The sequence below is a fragment of the Eleutherodactylus coqui genome, chromosome 6, assembly GCF_035609145.1.
Source record: "Eleutherodactylus coqui strain aEleCoq1 chromosome 6, aEleCoq1.hap1, whole genome shotgun sequence".
Classification (NCBI taxonomy): Eukaryota; Metazoa; Chordata; class Amphibia; order Anura; family Eleutherodactylidae; genus Eleutherodactylus; species Eleutherodactylus coqui.
In genome coordinates, this window is record NC_089842.1 from 104472999 (window position 1) to 104497120 (window position 24122).

Genomic DNA, 24122 nt, shown 5'->3' on the forward strand with positions numbered 1-24122 from the left:
ACTAATGCAATTATCTCTAAGTGCGGTGATATCCATCTACAGAAGGTGCATTTGTAGTCATGAAGACAGCATAATGCTACTTACAGTGCAGCGTGGGCATAACCATTCTCCATTTGGTATTTCAGGCAAAGGTGGGTTAAGACAGTGCAAATGGTAGGAGGAGGGGCAAGTGTCACAGCACAGGAGTTCCCCTCCATCTTTACAGACACGACAAAATTCCATATGATCGTCTTCCTCATCATCTTCCTCCCCACCATCCTCTTCCTCCTCTTCTTCCTCCTTTGGCTCCCACTGGATGCCCTCCTTCTCCTAGAGAAGTAGAGCCAAAGTAATGTTATGTTCTACACAGAAAGGTTTCTACAGCCTTATATTATAAGGAGTGCATCAATCCGAGTGCTGGGGGGCATGGGGAAAAGTTACAAAGTTGTAACCACAGTTGTACCTCATTTCAGTTTTATTGGAGTGCTGAACTCCTTCATAATATAAGTTTACATGTACTGCATTGGACATGGAAATCCTGAAAAGTTTTTTGACAGTTTCAACAAATAAATGACATTCTTCGTATATGAAAAGATATACAATTCTCCAATATACTTCCTGTATCAATTCTTCATGGTTTTCAAGATCTCTGCTTGCAGTCATTTTTACTTCTAGGGTCATACACCACTGAAGCTGGTGACAGTTTGCAGCTGTCATGTGGGGTGTATGGAATGTCACCGCTGCAGTCATATAGGGGAGAGTGGAGTGATCAGGGGTGTGCAGCTTTTTATCGGTTTATGCCATACCCTGCATTTGTAGCATTTTGTCAATAAATACATTGACTATTTAAAGGGATCCTTTCACGTCTCTACAGCAATATAAACTAAGTTCTGGTGTTGTTAGGGTAGGTGACAGGGAGCCGGGTGCTGTCACCCACTGAAGTCCATGCGAGGCACTAATATCTGACTTCTCAGATTGCCATGCACGCTCTCCCATAGACTTGTATGCGCGCATATGCAAATCTGAGAAGCCAGATATTAGTGCCGCGCACGGACTTTAGTGGGTGACGGCACAGGATCGGGAGAGCGGGTGAGTATAAAAATACATCACCCGGCTTCCCCGTCACGTACTCGCTAAGGCAAACTACTCGAGCGAGTAGTGCCTTATGTGAATACCTGCCCGCTCGTCTCAAAACATTCGGGTGCCGGCGGGGGAGAGTGGTGAGTTGCGGGAGTGAGCAGGGAGGAGCGGGGGGGGGGAGAGAGTGAGAGAGAGATCTCCCCCCCTGTTCATCCCCGCTCTCCCCCGCCACTCCCCGCCCCCCGAATCTTTTGAGACGAGCGGGCAGGTACTCGCATAAGGCACTACTCGCTCGAGTAGTTTGCCTTACGAGTACGCTCGCTCATCTCTACCCGTCACCTACCCTAAAAGCACCAGAACTTAGTTTCTGGTGCTGTAGGGAGGGGACGGGTTGCTTTTGGCTTAAAACCTGCCTGCAATTTAACATCAAAATCCGCAATTAGACCTGCAGATTTTATATTGAAATTCTGCAGCAGGGATTCGGCTGCGCCCCGTGTAAGGGGTCCCTTTAAGTTCGAAGTCTCTGTCTGATTCTGCATCCACAGCCCTGCAGAACTGTGTTGTAACAAGTCATGCATTTGTGTGATGATCACAAGGCAAGAACAGAACTGTATCCGTTGGAAATAATAATGAAGATTTCTATTCAATGACAGCAAGCAGAGATACTGAAATTAGTGGGAAATTGCTGCAGAAAGTATATGGTATTATTGTATACATTTTCATTATACAACGAATTGAAGTTATTTGCTGAAATTAAACTGAGAGATCCTTGTGGAGTATTTCGTCCCGCGGAAGAGGCCCCTAAAGGGAACAGGACATCCGTGTTTTGCTCTGTTTCTAGGAAAACTGGGCATTATGACAGCCATTTCACCTCCATAAATGCCTGAATGGTAGATGTAAGCCTAGTTATACATTGTTTACAGTGCAGAAAAATATAGATAACAACCCACTTGAGAGCTGTAAAGGTAGCCATGTTTTTCCATGACAAGCTGGGCCACTGTTATGAAATCTGTCTAAAAGAAAATCTGTCTTTGTTGCCCATAGCAACCAATCACAGCACAGCTTTCATTTTACCTCAGCAGTATATGAAATGAATGCTGCGCTGTGATTGGTTGTTATTTTTTATACTGCGGAGCAGAGGCATAACTTGAAGCTACTGGGCCCCAGTGTAAAATCTGGAATTTGGCCCCCAACTTTAAAGCTTCATTAATAGTACTGGTTTGCAATATGGGGAAGAGAGACTTTATGGGCCCCCTAGGGCTCCAGGGCCCAGGTGCGATCGCACCACCTGCAACACCTATACGTACGCCCATGCTGCTGAGGTAAAATGAAAGCTGTGCTGTGATTGGTTGCTATTCCTTATACTGCTGAGGTAAAATGAAAGCTGTGCTGTGATTGGTTGCTATTTCTTATACTGCTGAGGTAAAATGAAAGCTGTGCGGTGATTGGTTGCTATTTCTTATACTGCTGAGGTAAAACGAAAGCTGTGCTGTGATTGGTTGCTATTTCTTATACTGCTGAGGTAAAATGAAAGCTGTGCGGTGATTGGTTGCTATTTCTTATACTGCTGAGGTAAAATGAAAGCTGCGCTGTGATTGGTTGCTATGGGCAAGATGGTCTTTCAGACAGCTTTCAGAAGAGTGTGGTCCCTGGGTACTTTTCCATGGTCCACCCTGTAGTTATCAGCAGACTATGGCTTCACAACTAGATATAATGCCAACATTATTGGGTTTTCAGTCTGATAAGCTGTGAGGTTGATACAGATACAACATGTATCTAATGCTAAAATACACACATCCTTCTCTATAGACCTAATTCCCTGGAGACCTCCATCATCAATATGCATCTTATTTCAGCGCTCAGCAGGAGACAATTGAGAAGTTACAATGAATCTCGGCTTCTTCCAAAAGCATCATTTTCTTTCATCTCTCTTTTTTTTTTTTCAATAAAGTATCATAACAGAATTTTAAAAATATCTCCAGATATTAATGGAGTCTGCTTTATATGGAGTAAGCCATCGCAGCCTACACAGTGATTAACGTAGACAAGACGGCTTTGAATTCATTCAAGAAGTAGAAATTCAGAACGTATACCACAGACACGTAATAGCTGTTGGCGAAACGAACAGTCACTTGGAGTCGAAGAAGCACGTTATTTCAGTAGATAAGGCACAAGCAGCTAATATGTGTATGATGTCGCAGCCTCAACTAGGCGGTGGGCAAAAATATGGAAACACTGTACAAAATGCATGGGATTCTAATCATTAGCACTGAGATGCCTTTTTGACCCCTGCTTGGCTGAGAGCGTTCACGCCAAATTTGTATTTACTTCACCTCTTGCCCAGCTCTGGGTGGTTTTGGGAGTCAGTATTTAACAGCAGCTGAGTGACTCAAACCCCTGACCAATGGATCTTGTTGCTCAGTAAGATGTTCACTGCTACCCGGCAGCATCTGTGTCATATTAACTCCACTTAAAATCGGCCTCTACATGTCTTATTGAAATATGATTTATAATCACATGTAATTTAAGGAATGCATTTCATACAGTGTTTCCATATTTTTGTCGACCTTCTGTAATTAATTCAGCAATTGTGGAACCAACATGATGCCAGATTGGAAGTTTTTGGGACTGTTGAACTGAGACTGCAAGCTAAGAGGGTAGTGACCCATAGAAGGATTACCATGTGCAAGCACCTCACAATACTAATCTTTAAAGGCATTTTTCATGCCAATGCTTTTGATAACTTCAGGACCTATCTCCAGGATAGCTCTTCAATAGTCGATGGCCTGGGGTCTGCCACTTGGACCTTGGCCAAGCAGCTGATTGGGCACCCACTGTCTGCACCAAGGGTTGGAGCAGAAGCGGCTTCTCCGACCCCAATGTATTGGCCAGTGCTTGAACTTGCAGTCGTAGCTCTCATTAAAAATCAATGAGATCCCAGCCTGCAGTTACAAGTGTCGACCACTACACTGGGGTCGGAGCAGTAGCTTCCGCTCCGACCCCTGTGTACTGCAGCCTTGACAGCCGGCGCCCCATCAGTTGATCAATCAGAGTCCCAAGCAGTGGACCGAAGCCAATCAACTATTGAGGACTTATCCTGAGGATAGGTCATCAATAGTATTCCTCTGGATAGTCCTATTTAATACTGATGGCACAAAGCACATAAGCATGGCTAACACAGTTTATAGGTTTTGTGCTTTGGAACCTACCAGAAGATTTATATGACAATTTAGTATACATTAGTAGCTTATGTCTAAGCTGAGATATGATCCTTGAAGTTACAGGTCCAAACCCTGAGGCTGCACTACTGAGAGATTCGGATCACATTTCCTGTAATACAGTGCTATCTGGAATCAAATCACCAAATACGTAAATGTCCCAAGTATACATGTGTCAGCCAGTATTCTGGCTTACGGGGTTGTAGAAATTGATCTAGTCTTCGCTGTAACACTTGACCTGACGGAAATCAAAAGGAACAAGTCATTAGAATCTCTCATCAGTGCAGTCTCAAGTATTAGGCCTGGAAGATCTTGAGATTTCGGGTAATTCTGCTTTAAGACAATAGGAATGGAATGAAGAAAGCTCTTACACAGTGTGGACAGCTCCACTTGCCCTCAGGGGCTTTCTCCAGCTCTGGATCCAGGCAGACAAGGTGATAGGCACGAGGACACGTGTCACAAAGTATTATCTCTCCTCCCTGCTGACAGACTTCGCAGTAGTCCTGGTGATCTGTTTCATATCCATCTCCTTCTCCAACGTCAACTAGACAGATATCAAATTGTGAATGACAAACTCTCACTATAATGTTCTTTTTATCAGAAGTTTTCAATGGACACTGCTGTCCAACATGGCCCTGAGCGATCAGGGACAGCACATCCAGCTTTAGATAATAGAAGGGGGTGCCCTAAAAGAATATTAAACCAGGCATATCTACACAACCCATTTAAAAGGGTTGTCTAGTGTAGAGAGGATCTTCCTGATGAGGGGCCTCATGTATTAGCAAGAGCAAACAGAAGCTACAAAGGCGATCTCTTTCTCTGGAGGACCCAGCACGTCCGTGCATTACATAGTCCATTGATTTTTATTAGGCACTGAGTAATACTTCATTTGGTATCATTGCAGAGGTATTAACCCTTTCCAATCCAATTTGTATCCTGGTTTTCCTAGGGGCCTTACTGTTTTTCTGCTGTTATACAACGGCGCTATATGCTGGCTAAAGCCAGTACTGCATGAGGTGACATGTTGGATAGGCTCCGACAGCAGAGAGGCTGGCAATATACAGTAAGAGAACCCTGACGGGCGTCTTCCAACATCGGAGCTGTACAGCCTTAAATCATAATGTCTTCAGAGGTCCGACAGTGGACTGGAAAGGGTTAAAGGGGTTGTCCCGCGCCGAAACGGTTTTTTTTTTTTTTTTTTTAAACCCCCCCCCCCCCCCCCCCCCCGTTCGGCGCGAGACAACCCCGATGCAGGGGTTAAAAAAACAACCCGCACAGCGCTTACCTGAATCCCGGCGGTCCGGCGTCTTCATACTTACCTGCTGAAGATGGCCGCCGGGATCCTCTGTCTCCGTGGACCGCAGGGCTTCTGTGCGGTCCATTGCCGATTCCAGCCTCCTGATTGGCTGGAATCGGCACGTGACGGGGCGGAGCTACACGGAGCCGGCATTCTACACGAGTGGCCCCATAGAAGACTGCAGAAGACCCGGACTGCGCAAGCGCGGCTAATTTGGCCATCGGAGGGCGAAAATTAGTCAGCTCCATGGAGACGAGGACGCCAGCAACGGAGCAGGTAAGTATAAAACTTTTTATAACTTCTGTATGGCTCACAATTAATGCACAATGTACATTACAAAGTGCATTATTATGGCCATACAGAAGTGTATAGACCCACTTGCTGCCGCGGGACAACCCCTTTAAAGATTTGTTGTCGGGCTTCCCCACAAATAACAGCTGATTGCCAGAGGTCTTGACAGCGGGACATCTAGTAATTACCTTAATTTTGAGGTACCCTTCTAACAAAAATAGGTTGCCTGCTTCGAACAAACTATACTTTTTGGAAAAGTTCCTTAATAATATACTGCAATACTTCAATAAGCTGATTACAAAGTGTTTCCTTGCTGAGAACCACATTAATGAGCTGTAAGCTATGAGAAAACCTGGCTGTAAGTGCTCAATATCGCTGCAGTGCCACCACAAAGGAAGGTAATCCCTTGGCAATATCCAACATACATGTAGGTTGGATGTGTGCATAGTCTTTATGGAGCAGTCTCATCTTCTCCATATGAATGTCTTTTACAGCTGACAACTGACTGTTAATCCTTCTGATGAAACGGTCAGCACTTAAAATGGTTTGACGGAGGGAGCTCCCTCTGTCTCCCAAATGGCACTTGTATAGTAGCCTGAGGCCTTCTGAAAGCCCCGATGCCTGCCATGGATTTTACTCTATTAAGCCCTGCCTGTGATAGGGCTTAATAGAAAAACTGTAAATGTACAATATACTGAAAAACTGTAATATTGCAGTATATTGTAGATGTGAGCAAAAAGAAAAAGTAAAAATAAGTTAAATTTGGTATTGCTGTTATCGTAGTGAATAGAGATGAGTGAGCGTACTCGCTAAGGCAAACTACTCGAGCGAGTAGTGCCTTATGCGAGTACCTGCCCGCTCGTCTCAAAAGAGACGGGTGCCGGCCGGGGGGCGGGGTGCAGCGGGGGAGAGCGGGGAGGAACAGGGGGGGAGAGCGGGGAGGAACGGGGGGGGCACCCGAATCTTTAGAGACGAGCGGGCAGGTACTCGCATCAGGCATTACTCGCTCGAGTAGTTTGCCTTAGCGAGTATGCTCGCTCATCTCTAGTAGTGACTGATAGAATAAATTTTGCATGTCATTTTTGCTGTATCTTTTACCTCTAATACAAAACCCCATAAAGTAGTCCAATTGTGCTTTTTTCCATTTCAGCCAATTTACAATCTTTTCAGTAGATTATAGGGTACAGTAGATTGTACTGATGAAAAATACATTGTCCTGCAAAAAAATTAAGCTATGTCGACGGAAAATTAAAATATTATGATGTTTTGAAAGCTGGGAGAAAAAAATTCAAAAATGAAAAAAAAAACAAGAGCCTAAAGTATAACTGTCATTTAAGTTTTTATGTACAGAAGTGATGAGTATAGGCATTTTGTACCATATTTAAATCAGCCTTTTCTGTACATTTTTAGTAAAAAATCTCTTATTCAGCTATGAGGAGCGTTACTAGGAAAATCCATCTACAGTTAGCTGCATAGCTGAATAGAGAGTCCTGTTCTTCACTGTGCTTGCAACATGATCAGTAGCGCAGGCACAGCAGTTTACATGCAATAGTTTTTCAAATTGCCGCCATTTATTTGCTTCATTTAACTACATATGTTCCCTATAGGAAAGTTTTCTCTGCCTTCTGCCTAGTTGCGGGCAATGTGTGTGAAGAAGCTATTCTGCGCTGCATACGGCTTCTTGTCTTCACATTGCGCCCGATACCTGCGGGAACCCGAAGCAATCTGTCAGTATCTTAGTGCATTGGGTGTAGTACTCACAACCAGAAGCTCTGAGACACTTACACAGTGCATCATGTTCCATTGGGGAGCGGGTATGATGGGAGGTCAGCAATGACAGGGCAGTGATTATGGATTATCTCTTTTCATTCTCCTACATAGATAAGGCCCATACCTATAGTTACACTGCATAATGGTGGTTTTTCCATACCCTGAAAGCACCCTGTACCTCAATAATAATATAATTCATATAATGAATAGGAATACTTACTCCTCTTACTTTTTTTTTTCCCTCGCTTCACTTTCTTTCCAAGACCACCAGAAATATCCGACCGGATAGAGGAGCTGTTGATACTGGCGCTGTCAAAGTCAGACTCCTCTCTCTCATCCTCTTCACTCTGGATATACAACCAAAATTACGAGATGTATACGGTCAGACACATTACTACTTACTCTCATCTGATCTTTTTCTTTGAGTGTTAAGGCAGCAGTATGCAGTCCTAAGCTCTCGCTCATGACCTGAAGGTTGCAGGTTCAATCCCCACAAGGTTCAGGTAGGTGGCTCAAGGTTGACTCAGCCTTCCATCCTTCCGAGGTTAGTAAAGTGAGTAATAAATAAATTACCAGTAGGCACTGTGGAATAAATTGGCGCTATACAAGTCCCTGCCTCCCCTTTCCGCTTACCAAGCTGCAATTCTGTAGGTGAATCCAGCAGGTATGAGAATGTAGAAGTTTCATTTTTAAAGGGGTTCTGACATCAAAAAAAGAAAATTGTACTCACCTTGCCTGGCCTGGCCCGATCGCCAGGCATGTCCCCTCCAGCCGGCATCTTCTTCTGTGCCTTTAAACAGAGCAGGAGCGGTCAAAAAGACCGCTTCCTGCTCTGCTCCGTCCGTCAGGCACTTCCGAGGTCGACGGACGGACCGCCACAGCAAGCACGTCACAAGCAGTGCTTGCTGTGGGCGGCCCGTCCGTTCGGCTGAACTCCGGAGTGCTGCGCATGCGCAGTGGAGACGCAGCCCGTCCTGACTCCTGTCAGAGGGCACCTCTCCACTGCGCATGCGCGCGATCCCGGAGCGGCGCGGCTCGTGCAGACAGAAGAGGAGGAGCAGCACCTGCCGGGAGATGACCCCCCGATGTCAACAACAACAGAAGAAAAGGTAAGTATTATGTTTTTATGCTTTAGCAGCCATTAAACCATGGGTTCCCTGGGTCCATTAGGCAGACCAGGGAACAATGGCTGCTAAAGCATAAAAACATTATTCATGTCAGAACCCCTTTAAGCAACTAGACCATAATGTAGAATGGAGGAGGGGATTCTGACAAGTGCTTACTATGTAAAACAAATGCCTGAACGTTCGCCGAACTCAATTAATTAAACGGATTGTCCGGGATTAGAAAAACATGGCTACTTTCTGCCAGAAACAGCAATACACCTGTCTATAGCTTGTGTCTGGTATTACCGTTGAGTTCTATTGAGGTTAATGAGACTTATCTGCAATACCACACACAAACTGTAGACTGGTGTGGCACTGTTTCTGGTTAAAAATGAATAGCCATTTTTTTTCTAATCCTGGACAATTCCTTTAAATTACATTGAAGTTGTCTTCATACTTTGTAGTTCTATATTTTGTTTGAAATTAAATGCGTACAGATTGTTTCATGTGCCCAAGATTCGTACTTGAAGAAAGTCCCTCAATGTCAGAATATTTCGTCTTGTTTGACTTCGCCCGCTGCTGGACATTCATATGAGGAAGAGGGAATGAGACGCATCATTGGGCGGCCTTCTCATGTGGCAAGATCGCTGTGGACCTTCTGTAAAGGAATACCCACAGCAATTCCGCGGTGGCCAAATCTGTGCCTAAATGGTGCCGATTTGGTCGCACTTTCACTTGTGGAATAGCTGCGGGAAGCAACCCTTGTATTTTGAGGGCTGAATACAGCAGAGCGATTCCACAGCACTAATACACATACTGCAAAATCGGAATCTGCAGCATTTTATGAAAATGGTGCAAATTCTTTAAGGGAAATTCTCTGCACCATATGAAGGGGACTTTTTAACCCTTTCCAATCCAATTTGTATCCTGGTTTTCCTAAGGGGGGCTTACGCTTTTTCTGCCGTTATACAACGGCGCTACATGCTGGCTAAAGCCAGTACTGCATGAGGTGACACGTTGGATAGGCTCCGACAGCAGAGAGGCTGGCAATATACAGTAAGAGAACCCCGACGGGCGTCTTCCAACATCGGAGCTGTACAGCCTTAAATCATAATGTCTTCACAGGTCAGACAGTGGATTGGAAAGGGTTAAATCTTCTCAACATGGCTTGCACTGTGTGTAAATGCTGAGGAAATTCCGTGTGAAGGGGGCCTTAGTAAACGAAGGCAAAAATCCATGCATATACATGTGGTGATGTGGTATGCAGTTTCCGAACTGACAACGAGAAATAAATGTGTTTCTGGTTGCACCTTTTGTGCTAAGCTGAATGAACAAAACGGTATTTGTAAAGGCACACCTTATTTTAGACTTTTTCTAATGAAGGAATTGATGCACATCTGACATCTATTTTTGATTCACACAGTTGTTACTTACTCACCGAGGACCCTTTTCTCCTTTTGCTTGCCATTCCTCCAAATTTAAACTTCAGATTTGCAAGTTTCTTCCCTTTACCTTTCTTCTTCGAATCTTTGGATTTAGATTTTTTCCTAACACCAGGCCCTGGACATCAAACAATATGGATTATCATTACAAAGAAAGAAAATCATATTATGTAATATCGTCATCATATAATAAATAAGATACATAGTTCTAATATATTATCTGAATATTTTGTGTGCGAGTTCCCCAGATCTTTCAGAAAACTTGCTCAGAAGAAAGCCACATTCACCCAGAACCGCTTGGTTCTGCTAAGCCGAATTTACAGCATCATATGGATATATGGTGATAATGTTAGATCTTGAATATGCACAATTAAACACAGGTACAAAGATGTATTTGGATATTTCCATAGAACTAACTAAATACACTATGATATGGAAGCAATTGAGAAATCTGGAAAAGGTGGGTGTCATCCATTGTGCTACTGGAGTGGAAGCCATAATAGTTGTTACCCAGCTTCCCGGAAAAAAAAGATAACTCAGTTAAAGGGGCATCTCAGTCATTAATATTTATAACCACAGCATCAGTATATACATATGCAGAAGAGAACTCCGAAGTTAGATCTCTGATCTGCATACTGTAATATACATATGCAGAGAAGAACTTACATGACGGACCTCTGTTCTGCATAGTGTAATATACATACATAATATATTAGAGATATCTATCTATATATAATGATATACATACATATGTATAATATACATATTAACTCACATTTCAAAAATTGCTAATAAAATCATCATGACATCATTTTTATGTGTTTCGTTGAGTAATTCCAAGGAATCCACAACATGCTTTCCCACTTAAAATAAATAAGAGCTAAAAAGCGTGCGGGTGGCAGGGAAATTGGATTGGAAAGGGTTAAATGTTAAAAGGTGTTTTCCCATCTTGGACATTTATGCCATATACACAGCACATGGCAGAAATGTTTGATAGCTGTAGGTTTCACTTCTTGGACCATCACCCATCAGGAGACCTTGGGTCCTACAACTCTCATTTGATGATTATAAACTACCCGCTCAACTTTTACAGAAACTCCCATAGATTTAAAGGAGAGAACCACACAAAATCATGTCCACTTATCCTTGTATTTCAATTAGGAAAAGTAGCCACTGATGGCTGCTAGACAATCGGCCCTTGCTATAGATGAGGGTCCTAGAGAAGGGACCTACACCTATCAGGCATATATGGCATATCCCCTGAATATTCTATGGCTGTCCAAGATGGAAAAAGTCATTTAAATGGCTCGAAAACCCATTTAAGATAGAATATTTAAAAAGTTTAGATCTACTGTTTATTTTTTAAAGGGAAATTGTATATAATTACAATGTGAACACTCAGAAAAAAAAAAGTTCATAAACTTTATACCAAATGTCCATATACAGCCAATGTCACTCTCTAGAAGGATCACTAGATGTAGGCAATGCTAAAATAAATAATTTTGTCGCTTCATTGGTTCCCATGTATTCCCTTTATTGGTGCCCATGTATATAGACAGATACTATCTAGATCATACCTTTCCCTTCCTTGGTCTTGGCTTTTCTTATAGGAGGCGGTTGAGAAGGTGGTGGAGGAGCAGCTACAATTGGAGCAGCAACTGTCACAGTTTCAACAGCAGCAGCAACAGCTGCAGCAGCTGCTGCTGCCGAGCTGCCCTTTAGTGGGTTATTGGCACTGAATTCACGCCATTTGGCACCCAACACGGTCATCATCTTGGACATTGGAATCTTAGGGTTCTTCTTTGCTATTAAAGGTCTAACAGAGATATAAAAGTAAGTATCATCATATTAAGCTGTTTCATCATCATGTGTGCGCATTGGTCTTATTATAGCATATTATAATAGAATTTTAGGCTTTGTTCATATCTGCTTTAAAGGCTTCATTTAGGGTCTCTCACACATATCCGTCCCAAAATCCCAGACAAAATAGCATAGCGTGCGGTGCTATTTTGTATAGGAAAATGCCAGAGGGCATGATAGAAGCAGGATGAAGCCCATTAGAGTCTATGCGATCCATATGATGCCCTGTGTTTCTGTCAAAGGAGGGATCCAGCATTTAGTTTTCCTACTCCAATTGTGGAACAGAAAAATGGAAAAACAAATAAATATGTGAACAAAGTCCTAGTACACAGCAAAACACAAATCACAATACAAGTAAGGCCCAATGTCCACGTGCGGATTTTAATAATAAAATCCACGCGTGTCACTTGCGTGGGAATTCCACAGCTCTAGAAGCCCATAGGGATGCATTAGCATCCGCAGGGCAATTTATAGCATGCAGATGTGATTTTTTTTCACGGCGTGCAGATTGTATGCACGGGAAGAAATCGCAGCATGCTCCATTTTTGTCTGCGGATCCTGCAAGACCGCTTCCATTGAAGTCAATGGAAGCCGTTATATCCGTGGCACAGCCACAACTGTCATTGTGGCTGTGCCGTGGATCCACAGGAAAGCAGGACATTAAAAAAAAATTTAAATGCACTGCGCATGCATCCGGCATGTCACTGGCAAGTCCGGACGCATCCACCGTGCTGAAGAAAGAAGATCCGTCTGGCGCAGAGGAGATTCGCACTGGAGCCGGAGAGGTAAGAAAACCTTTTTTTCTCCCAATGTCCGCAGGCACAGCTGGATTCCACCGCGGGATTCTGCAGTGGAATCCGTGTGTACAAGTGGACATTATGCCAGGACCCAATGTCCACAGGCAGATTTTATTTATTGTATCCGCGCTGGAGATCCACAGCTCTAGCCTCCCATAGAGAAGCATTGGGCATCTGCACTTCATTTAAGTCCTGCGGATTTGATTTTAAATGATTTGCGGATGCCACGCGTGGATAATAAACCGCAGCATGCTCCATTTTACCGCAGATCTCACTCCATTTATCTCTATGGGAGCTGCGGATTTGAAGGTTAGAAGCAATTGGGAAGGTGGGGAAAAGGCTGGGAGGTTGCAGATTTTTTCCACGTGGATGCTCCGCAATGCATCTGCTTCAGAAATCTGCATGAAATATCCGCGCGTGCCCAAGCTGTATGAGAGCTTGGTTTTTTGCCACACAGGATGTATTTTTAAATACCACTATTGTGACATATGTAATGTATAACTTTTATTTACTGTTAGGGGACTGAAAAAAGTTGGACCCGAAATTCTCTGGCACAACTCAAATCAGACTGCAAATGTACAGTTCAGTTCATTCCAAATTAGTTCAAAGCATACCGAAAGTTCAGAGAGACTCCTAAAACTAGTACTGAACACTGCCTAAGATGGTGGGTGGAAATAGATGTGGTCATTTAGTGGATGTGGCCCAGTGTGTCCATACAGTGCTGGGTTCAAATCTGACTAAGGACAACATCTGCATTGACTTTGAAAGATTCCATGAGGATGTTGTCCTTGATTCGATTTGAACTTTAGATCCCCGTGCTGTAAGACAACACTGCTAACCACTGAGCCATATCTACAGTGTTTAATATTAGTTTTGGGAATATTTTATGAACTTCCAGTTTGGCCAAACTAACAGCTTGAGGTTCGGGTTCTCGCCTACCAGAACTCTTTGCAAAGTTCAGCCCAACAATATATATGGTTCAGGATTATTGGCAAATACCTGAGAAACTGACTGAAGGCCTTGTAATTAGTCAGTGTATGATAATCTTCCTCAGAGAAGGCATAGTCTACGTTATCCAGTCCCCATTCCTCCATCAGCTGTGCCGAGGTCTTTGGCTCCTTTGGAAAAAAATTACTTCTATTAGAAAAGTAATATACAGATATAAAAAATGATGGCGAGAGAGCTACATTCTATTCAACTGAATAGACCTTTAAGCTATCTTACGCGTCGGCGCCCGGAAGAACTTTGATTTAAAAGTACTATTGTATGCCTGTACTACGTGTTGTCCCGCGGACGTCAGACTCCAAGCGGCTTTGTAATATAAAAAACCCTAATAAAACTTGATTTGAAAAAAAAAATTGAATAGACCTAAAAAAAAAAATGTAATTTTTTAGGAATGTATTATTAGGTATCAGCCATATATCCCTCCGGAATACGCTACCTTTACACATCCTTCTTCATTGTCTTCATCTTCTCCGTCTTTCTTTTTTCGTTTTGATTTCTTTTCTTTCTTCTCCTTAATTTTTTTCTTCTTTTTCTTATTAGGGGCGTAATCACTGCCTTCACTTTCTGACTTTTCCATCTCATCTTCGTTTTCTGACAGCTCCTCATCACTTCCCTAAACGAGAAATATTTTGTGTAGTCAACCAAACAAAATGGGTCCAGAACACATTCAGCAATAATATTTTATTTCTCTGAAAAATTACTGTATCGGCAAAAAGCTTCCACTGCGACCATAGAGGTAGTCATAGCGATTTATGCTGCCATTACTTCAGACTACTGTTTCTCCCCATGTGACACAAGGGGTAACAAAATCACCTCCACCTCTGAAACAACTTGTAGAAGCTGTGCCGAAACCTAATTATAGGATGCTTTCAGATGGTCCGATAATCGAGAACGAACATTCATTCATCCAATCATTGCCCAATGGAAAGGTGGCAACAATCAGAGGACAAATAAGCAAATGCTTGCTTGTGGGCGATTGCATCTTCTAAACAACACTAAGGCTAACTTCACACAGGAGAGAAAATTGCGTGAAATTTGTGCGTTTACAAGACGCGCAAATATGGAACTACGAAGGCTATGCAGGAAACATTGCTCTTGCATTGCAGCGCACATTGTTTTCATTGGGGTGGTGGCGGCATTACACCACGCTGCAGTGGAGGATCGCTACGTCCCCATAGTGATGCGAGGCGGTTTTGGGATGAAAACGCCCCGCATTAGCGGGGAATTCACATGGTGGGGAGCGCAATATGAAGGCTGGATTCACAGTCATGTTGCACATGCCAGTGTGAAGTTAGCCAAAAAGTTAGCTAGCGTAAAAGTCATTGGTTGTCGGCAACACATCACCCTGTCTACGAATCTGTTAGAGAAAGTCTGATCTAGACAAAGCAGTGGTCTTCTCAAAGAGGAGATCGTTGGAGAGATTTCATTGTATGTATTATAATACATACATGTCTATGTATGCCATATAATACTATAATATAGTGCCGCAGCCGATATCAACAGTTCCAACAATTGGCAATATCCATATTATGCTTTTAGGGACACCACATGCTACTGCCATAAAGTTCCCACATAATAAAACAATTTAATTTCCAGATAATACCACCATACACTGGTAAATACTTGGCGGTTTTATTTTGCTCCTGGAGTTCCGTTTTAACTAAAATGTAGTTGTCATTTAATTTTTTTTTTAGAATGTGCAGAATAGGCAAATCTATGTGTTTTTACAATAAGTTTTATCAACCTAATTTTTTTACATTTTTCATTCAAACCCCCTCTTCAGCTGTAAAGCTAGGTGAAGACAATGCTAGGGAAATCCATATTCACCTAACTGTATATCAGAAGATGGATCTCCAGCTGTGCCTGTCCTGTTCTCTATAGTGCAGCTCCAGACACAGCTGTTCCCATTGAACACTTTATTAATAAATATATTTGATTGAGTCTTACAAGCATAATAATTCCTTCTGTGCCCCACATCTGTCCGCAGTGCTGTTATTTCTCTTCTACCTCCACTACTCCTCCATCGGCAGTGAGCTGTGTTTGGAGAAGCTGTTCTTTGCTGCAGATGGCTTCTCCCCTTCACAACACCCACTTCCCGCTGGACCTGATGCACTGTCAGGTTATCAGTACATCAGGTGGTGACAAATACCTTAGTAATGTACATCAGAACCCTGTCAGCGCATCAGGTTTCGCACGGTGATGGGCGAAGCTGTTTGCAGCATAGAACAGCTTCTCCATACACAGTGCTCTGCTGGGTAAAGAGCAATAACAACACTAGGGGCAGATATGGGGCACAGAAGGAATCATTTTGCTTGTTAGACTCGATAAAATGTATAAAGCTGGATTTATTAATAAAGCGTTCAAGGGGAACAGCTGTGTCTGGAGCTGCACTATAGAGATCAGTAAAGGCACGGCAGGAGCTCCCGCTTCTGCTATGCAGTTATGTGGATGTGGATTACCCTAGCAACTTCCTAGCAACGTCTTTACCTAGCTCCATAGCAGAAGAGAGGTTTCGAAAGAAAAAATATATACAAATTAGGCTAATAAAACCTCATGCAAAAATGGATAGGTAGGATCACCAATTCTGTACATTTAAAAATATATATAAATAGCATCTACAATTTAAGTAAGGAATGCAAAAGATTTATGCGCAGTCCTATGTAAAACCTCAAACTGCACATTAGTGGGTTGTGACAAATAATAAAAACAGTTCAGCTACAAACATAAAGTTGTAAGCTAAAACTATACATTTGTATGTTAATGAAAGAGGGCTTGTCAGCTCTTCTAGCCTGTCTGTTTTAGTAAATACTTCCCATAAAAGAACAATTCTAGAACTTCTCTTCTTAGAACTGTGTGTTATGCTGTTCCTCTATTAATATTCCTGGCAACATATGAATAAATTAACTAATAACCTGCAATGCTACGCAGCCATTAAAAATCAAACTGCTTTAGCGGCACTTAATTTGAAAACCGTACCAACTTGTATGATTAAACAGTGTCAGACTGTGTACAGACAAACCCTATGGATGAGGGGAATAGTAATACCAAGTTGTCTATCTATATACATTTCCAGGAGGAATAACAGAGTGACAGCACAAAGCACAGTTGGAAGGAAAGATGCTCCAAAATTGTTATTTTGTTGAGTTCTAAGATTTACTAAAAGAAACATGAAAAGAGAGAAGCAACATTCGGAATGCAATAACACAAGTCCTGCTGATTACTAAACTGCCATGTGCAGAACCTATAAAATCCATACAAGGTCAGCGCCAGAAATGACAGGCATTAAAGAAGTCATTTAATCCCAAGAACACTCTGCTCCAGTAAAAATACATTCACTGAGCAAAGTCTACAATGAAAATGTCACACTGTGGAATACAGTCATTTCATTTTTATTTCGGGTGCCGCTACTTTTGCTGGAAATGCAGAGTATGCCTCCATAAATGTTTACAGCCCTTCTACTTGGAGTTCAAGAAGCTTGGAGGTGTCCAAAATCTCTTATTACTATTCCCTTCTTGTTCCTGCATCTATTATTGCATGTCACAATAGGATCAGTGCAGGTGTGCGGTGATGTGGAATAATAGCAGGTAGACACCGAGTTCAAATGTTAAGGCGCAGGCTCCAGCACAAATAGGCACCGCGGTTACAACCGATAACATATTTACAGCGTTCACGATGCTTGGTGCTTACAGGCTCTCATATAAGACGTCAGTTCTTGATTGCAATATACATATATACACTGGATAGTATACACAGTTCCAGCAGCACATCTCAGCTACAGGGATACGGATGGCATTTGTGGCAGAGCTTCATTAAAACAGGCTTGCCTAAACAATGGGGAGATACACAGGATCAAGTATATACTTAGTTAGTCCAGGTGCCAACATGCCCTCTGTCTCGGAGTCATACTTGTAGCTCCTTCTGATATCTCTATTTAGAACATAGTATGATAGGCTGAATGAAGACAATGTATATCTAGTTCAGCCTGTTTTGCCCCCCCCCCCCCTTGTTGATCCAGAAGAAGGCGAAAAAAAGCCCAATGAGGCAGATGCCAATTTAGCTCATTTGGAGGAAAAAATTCCTTCCCAAGTCCATAGTGGCAGTCAGAATAATGTCCAGATCAATGTTTGAGTTCCTACCTAACTCCAAGACTCGGATCAACAATCCCGCTGGTCACCTAATGTCTATATCCTGCAATGTCATAGCACTCTATATGGCTATGTTTCCCACAACATGACTTTCGGCTTTGCAATTAGGCACCCATATCACCAGAATGGCACTTCACAGTCTTTGGTGCCCCTGCTGCATCCCTGTCTGAACCTAACTCCTTTCCCATTGGCATATAAGTGGACAATGGCGTAGATAAAGGCTCATGGACCCATGAGCAACAATTCAACATTGGTTCCCCATTCCCTGTTCCCACCCATGCTGGTCATGACTTACTGATAGTCATATAAACTCACTCGAAAACTTCATGGATGCCAAAATCCAGCAATTCTAGTTATATATAGTTGAAATAATAACATAATAATGCACACAGATACTACCGCCAAAGATTGCTTAAATCCATCATAGTATACCCAGATAATATTGTGTGCCTCTACACGGAAGATAGATGCTAAAACGCCAACATTGAAAGAAATGTATTTTTTGAATTGTCCTTTACACTCGCTGGTCCAAATTGTGCATTCCGTGAGCAGAAGAAAAGTTGCAGCATGCTCTTTTTTAACGTGGATTCCGCGTGAACTGCCTCAATAGAAGTCTGTGGATGCGAGCAATGTGCAGCCCATACACAATTAACATTGCGTATGAGCGGCGGAAACGCACGCAACTTGAAATTAGACAGAAAAGCCAATGCTGGCTAGAGGGAAGAGAGATCTTTCTTCTGCACGGACGGTATGATGTACATCCGCACAGAAAACCGCAGGCATCCCCAATCTTCTGCGATCTTTCACAATTATTTTCCGCAAATGATAGTAAGTCTTCAGCTGCGGAAATCTGACCCGTTTGTGTGAGCCTGGCGTCAGAAATCTACTTCCTGTCCTAATATAGGCTTAGGCCAGATTCATACTACATATAAATAGGATCATGTACACAAGAGTTCCATTTGCATGAAGCGTGTGCAGCTATGGACGTAAGAATATGGCTCATTAGTAATATGTCCAATGAAACATGCTACAATTTTTTTTCTGTAGGAGTTGAGTGGAACACAAAAAAAAAATGTTATATGGAGGTACAGTACAGAATCATGCATTAGAATGAGAGCGTTGGCGAATGTATGCTGCAGACATATTGAATCGTATGCCTATATAGTTCCATATGTCTGCCATTGACAAAGGCCGGTTTCATACGGCCGAGAATCTCACACGATTTTATTGCGTTGTGAGACTCAAAAAGCTTGAGCGAATATGAACTCCATTCTTAGCGAAGAATAAAATCGTAACACGTTCTATTTTTTGCATTTCTCGGAAGGCATCGCCTATTGACTTCAATGTGAACTTAACACTTTCCAATCCAATTTGTATCCTGGTTTTCCTAGGGGGCTTACTCTTTTTCTGCTGTTATACAACGGCGCTATATGCTGGCTAAAGCCAATACTGCATGAGGTGATACATTGGATAGGATCCGACAGCAGAGAGGCTGGCAATATACAGTAAGAGAACCCCAACGGATGTCTTCCAACATCAGAGCTGTACAGCCCTAAATCATAATGTCTTCAGACGTCAGACAGTGGACTGGAAAGGGTTAAATTCATTGCATGTCTCCCGCATGCCATGCAATATGCAAGCCAGTGTAATGCAAGGTTTCCTATTGAAAGCAATGGGAAAGACTTCCGATCCTCTATCGCACGTGAAACTCGCGCGAGAAGATTTGAATTTCACAGTAGGGATGTGCGGCGATTTTGCCTAAAAATTGCCTTGCATCCACGGGGTAAAGCGCAGGTTAACAAGCACAATATCAGGCCGAGTTTCGCAGCCCGATATCGCACTTGCCTTTGTGTAGGTAGCCTCACTCCAAAAAAAATAAAGCATACCATAAATTTAGAACTGGGCGATTTGGCTGAAAACCAAAATCTAAGTTTTTTTTACTCTCTTCCCTTTTTGATTAACCTGGATTTTCTTTCATTTTTGTTAAACAAGTGAAAATACCAGGACACCTTGTTTTTTACATTAGGGAATCACCTATAGAGTCATTCCTTAATAAATACTTATTATCAGAATTGAATGGGACAGTGCTGATAATCAGTACTTACCAAGGAATTACTGTGTATATGGTATATTATATATATAGTGAACTTGAAGGATGGGGTTCCATACCCCCCCCCCCCCTAGTCATTCCAGCCTCCCATGTACTATCCACACACACCATCACAGCCTCTATATAGTGTCCTCTTTGCCCTCATCACAGTCTCCATATACTATCCCCCACTCATCAGTCCCACCCTGATAAAAAAATAGTATTGTGCCTCAGTAAAATGGTGATTAATGGAATTAATTTGAATAATTGCCCAGCCCACTGCAAAGTATACAATTTCCTTGTAGGAAAAGTGAACTTAACTATACACTATACTCATACTATATATCTGCTACTTTTAGGTCTTTCTGCTTATAAATCTGTAGTTATACTATTTCATTAAGTAATATACTGTACCTTTATAGTTGTAGCATTGTCTATCTGTTTTACTACCATGTGACAAGACAGAAACACTGACACTGGGATATGTTTAGTTTCTACTAACCCTTTCCAGTCCACTGTCTGACCTCTGAAGACATTATAATTTGAGACTGTACAGCTCTGATGTTGGAAGACGTCCGTCGGGGTTCTCTTACTGTATATTGCCAGCCTCTCTGCTGTCGGAGCCTATCCAACGTGTCACCTCATGCAATACTGGCTTTAGCCAGCATATAGTGCTGTTGTATAGCGGCAGAAAAAGAGTAAGCCCCCTAGGAAAACCAGGATATAAATTGGATTGGAAGGGGTTAAATGAGCTGTCCTTACTCCATGTATGTCCTGGAGTCTGATAGGGTGCAAATACTACTTTGCCATGTAAAGGACATAAGATAAATTGGGGGAAAAGTTTGCATTATGGTCTATGGAGCTTCAAATTACACCTTTTTTCCTATCCAATCAAGTTCCACGCCCATTGTGTAGAAGGCACTGAAAATATCCTCCATTTGTGAACTTTTTTATCCAAATGTATCTTTTTTTAATATTTCACATATAACAAAACATTTTCTCTCGCTTATAATTTTTTTTTCTGCTCTGCATCAACATTTTATATGGTGTCCAAGAAAACCAAGTACAACCCCTAAGAACAAGCGAATGCTCCGATGCTTCCTTCACAGCTTGGATGTTTAGAATACATTTAAATTATTTTTGCTGTGTTCATTTTTTTTTCTCTATTCAGAATTTCTCTATTAATAATATTTAAATACAGTATTATCGAGAGAAAAAAACATCCCGCTTTGGATGTCCTTGTGATGCAAAAACCGAGCTTTCCCCCAAGATGATTGTAATAAACAGTTATAATTTAGCCATTGAATAATTGGTTTCCATGGTAACAGACTCTGTACAGGTTGAAATGATTTCACTCTTTGTACCCTTCCCCCCCCCTCCCGTCTCCATTATACCACTGCATAACAAGGGCTTTCAGTTACATGAATCTAAGCTTAAAATGAAAAGAGGAAGTCATTAAGAAAATGGAATAGGAGGAGATTTAGGACAATGCATTAATGCCATTTTGCACAGTGGCGAGACTCTAGCTATTTTTTCTTTTCACATTTTTTCTATTATTTCTTTCTTTGATTTTTATGTATTAAATTAGAGCTATTTTTATTAGTAGTAGTAGTAATATCATGCAAAAAAAAAAACTCCTTTCACAATCAAAGGTGAATTTTTCCAGTTTTTTTTTTTCATTATATTTATTGGTTTGTTTTTTTTACATCATTACTATTACAGTAAAATACTTAAATTCATGTTATTTATTTGTTTTATTTTTATTAGCTTTGAATAAATTGTATATATTTATGTAAAAATAAATGCTCGAAATTAATGTAAATAATTATGTAAAAATATGTAGATGTTGCAACCCATGGACAATAGTTTAATGCATTTTTTTTTTACTTTTTATATTAGCATGAAAAACACAGATGTTGTAATCTACTGTGAATTATTCAAATTAACATTTTTTGCAATTATTTTAATTCATATTTCTTTTCCATGAAATATATATTTTGGCATCAGATTTAGGTCGGGCTCACATAAGTGTCATTTAAGTGCGCATTTACGTGCACAGTGTACGCGTGCATAATAGGTGGTGAATAGAGTCAATGAAAGTGCAATGATTTTTATTGTTCCATTAACACTTGCGTATATTCATTGCGTGTAATAATACTTGCGCTAAAAAGAATGAAGCATGTTCTATTTTACCGCGTATTACATGCAATAAAGCTCTATTCTTTTCTATGGGTGCGTATGAAAACGCCATACGTACGCAATTACATTGTGTATGCATCACATTTTTTTTTTTTTTTTACACATGTTGCTAGGAAACATGAGTGAAAAGTAAAAAAAAAAAGAAAGCAGGAAGCCAGTGTATGAAGCTCCACACGCTCCGTTTTATACACGGCATTTACCGTACAGTCGTGTGAGCACAGCCTTAGTGTTAGCATGGTTATGAGAAAATACAGTGTTCTCAGATAACTAGACATAGCCGCACAGCATGATATCTGCTGTTGAATCTTTAATAGTTATTACTGCACCTAGACACAAAATAGTCTCTGGATGTAGACAGATTTGAATTATTTATCCATTTTTCCCTATCAGCTTCTGACCCTCCATTTTCTCTTGAAAACATTTATTTTGATTTATAAGTTTTTTTCATTCGTGTTGCTTATATAGCACCAGATTCTACAGCACTGTATAGAGGTTGTCATAAACATGGGGAGACAATGTTAGGGGGCGTTATAGGTTCTCCTTTGAGAATAAAGGCAGAGCAGTTTTTCTGTTGAACAGTTGACTCTAGACAGAGGCACAAACACTTACTGGTAACAAACACACAGAATGGCACAGTAAGCTTGATGGTTACAGGTTAAGTGAGACACTTGAAAGTTACAGAATTTAAAATTATTGTTGCCCAATATTTGATGAAATTAAGCTAACAGGAGCAAATGTGAAAACAGAATAAAAATACCATGCATTATTCATTTGTTAAATTCCCTGGCACTCCAGACCTGTGACTCCGGTGGTCCCTGTTGGTCTTCCTTTTTTTCCCCTACAATGGTGATGTACTGCACATCCAAGTAACTTCTACATCCAATCACAGGCTTCAGCGGTGATGTTAGCATGTATGGCACAAAACTGCTGAAGCCAGTAATAGTTTATTTTCCAGCAGCAGTGATGTGCCATATATCCATACCCAGTGCAGCCAAAGACTGACAGGGACACCGCAGCGGAGTGGGATTCATCAGGTAAGTAACGCTTTTCTCTATTTTATCTTATCTCAATTTCTTCAAATCCCAGATAACCCCTGTAACTCATTTATTAAAAAAATAAATAAATTATACATAAGATAGATAGATAGATAGATAGATAGATAGATAGATAGATAGATAGATAGATAGATAGATAGATACAGGGGTGTAACTATAGAGGATGCAGGGGATGCGGTTGCACCCGGGCCCAGGAGCCTTAGGGGGCCCATAAGGCCTCTCTTCTACATATAGGGAGCCCAGTACTATGAATAAAGCATTATAGTTAGGGGCCCCGTTACAGGTTTTTCATTGGGGCCCAGAAGCTTCAAGTTATGCCTCTGTGCAGCATGGTTTAGGTATAGGTACAGGTACAGATACAGATAGAGGGGGGGCTCAGCTCACCTTTTGCAACAGGGCCCCTGAGCCTTTAGTTACGCCCATAGATAGATAGATAGATAGATAGATAGATAGATAGATAGATAGATAGATAGATAGATAGATAGATAGATAGATAGATAAAGAGAAAGTGAGAGATCTATTGAATAAATGAGTTACAGAGGTTGTATAAGGATAAGCCTTTAGCTGTAGCATTATTTAGGTCTATGTATCATTATTATGGGGGTACTATTTGCATTGTATTTTATTAGGCATTGGATGGTGGTATTACTTAGATACAATAATACTAGAGATATGGTAAGTTTACTGATTTTTTTCTCTTCTCATTCTTGATCTGGCCTTAACAGAGCTCCAATAAAAATGAGTCATAAAGACCCCATTAAAAGCCAGCCATAGAGTACTTATACTACG

The 24122-nt window shown here is 41.5% G+C and overlaps 1 protein-coding gene across 14 annotated transcripts in view; it reads right to left on the reverse strand.

Annotated features, from left to right (window-relative positions):
* CHD5 (chromodomain helicase DNA binding protein 5) overlaps positions 1–24122 on the reverse strand; it is a 159069-nt gene that overhangs the window by 93936 nt on the left and 41011 nt on the right. For 11 of the 14 annotated variants that reach the window (XM_066607323.1, XM_066607315.1, XM_066607311.1 and 8 more), the window contains exons 3-9: positions 14282–14458; positions 13840–13958; positions 11761–11999; positions 10180–10301; positions 7856–7982; positions 4649–4821; positions 85–309 (exon numbers count right to left, since the gene is read on the reverse strand). In XM_066607323.1, coding sequence (XP_066463420.1) covers positions 85–309; positions 4649–4821; positions 7856–7982; positions 10180–10301; positions 11761–11999; positions 13840–13958; positions 14282–14458 — 1182 coding nt within the window. The remainder of the gene's footprint in view (positions 1–84; positions 310–4648; positions 4822–7855; positions 7983–10179; positions 10302–11760; positions 12000–13839; positions 13959–14281; positions 14459–24122) is intronic. The other 3 variants (XM_066607322.1, XM_066607313.1, XM_066607312.1) reach the window with 1 other exon arrangement.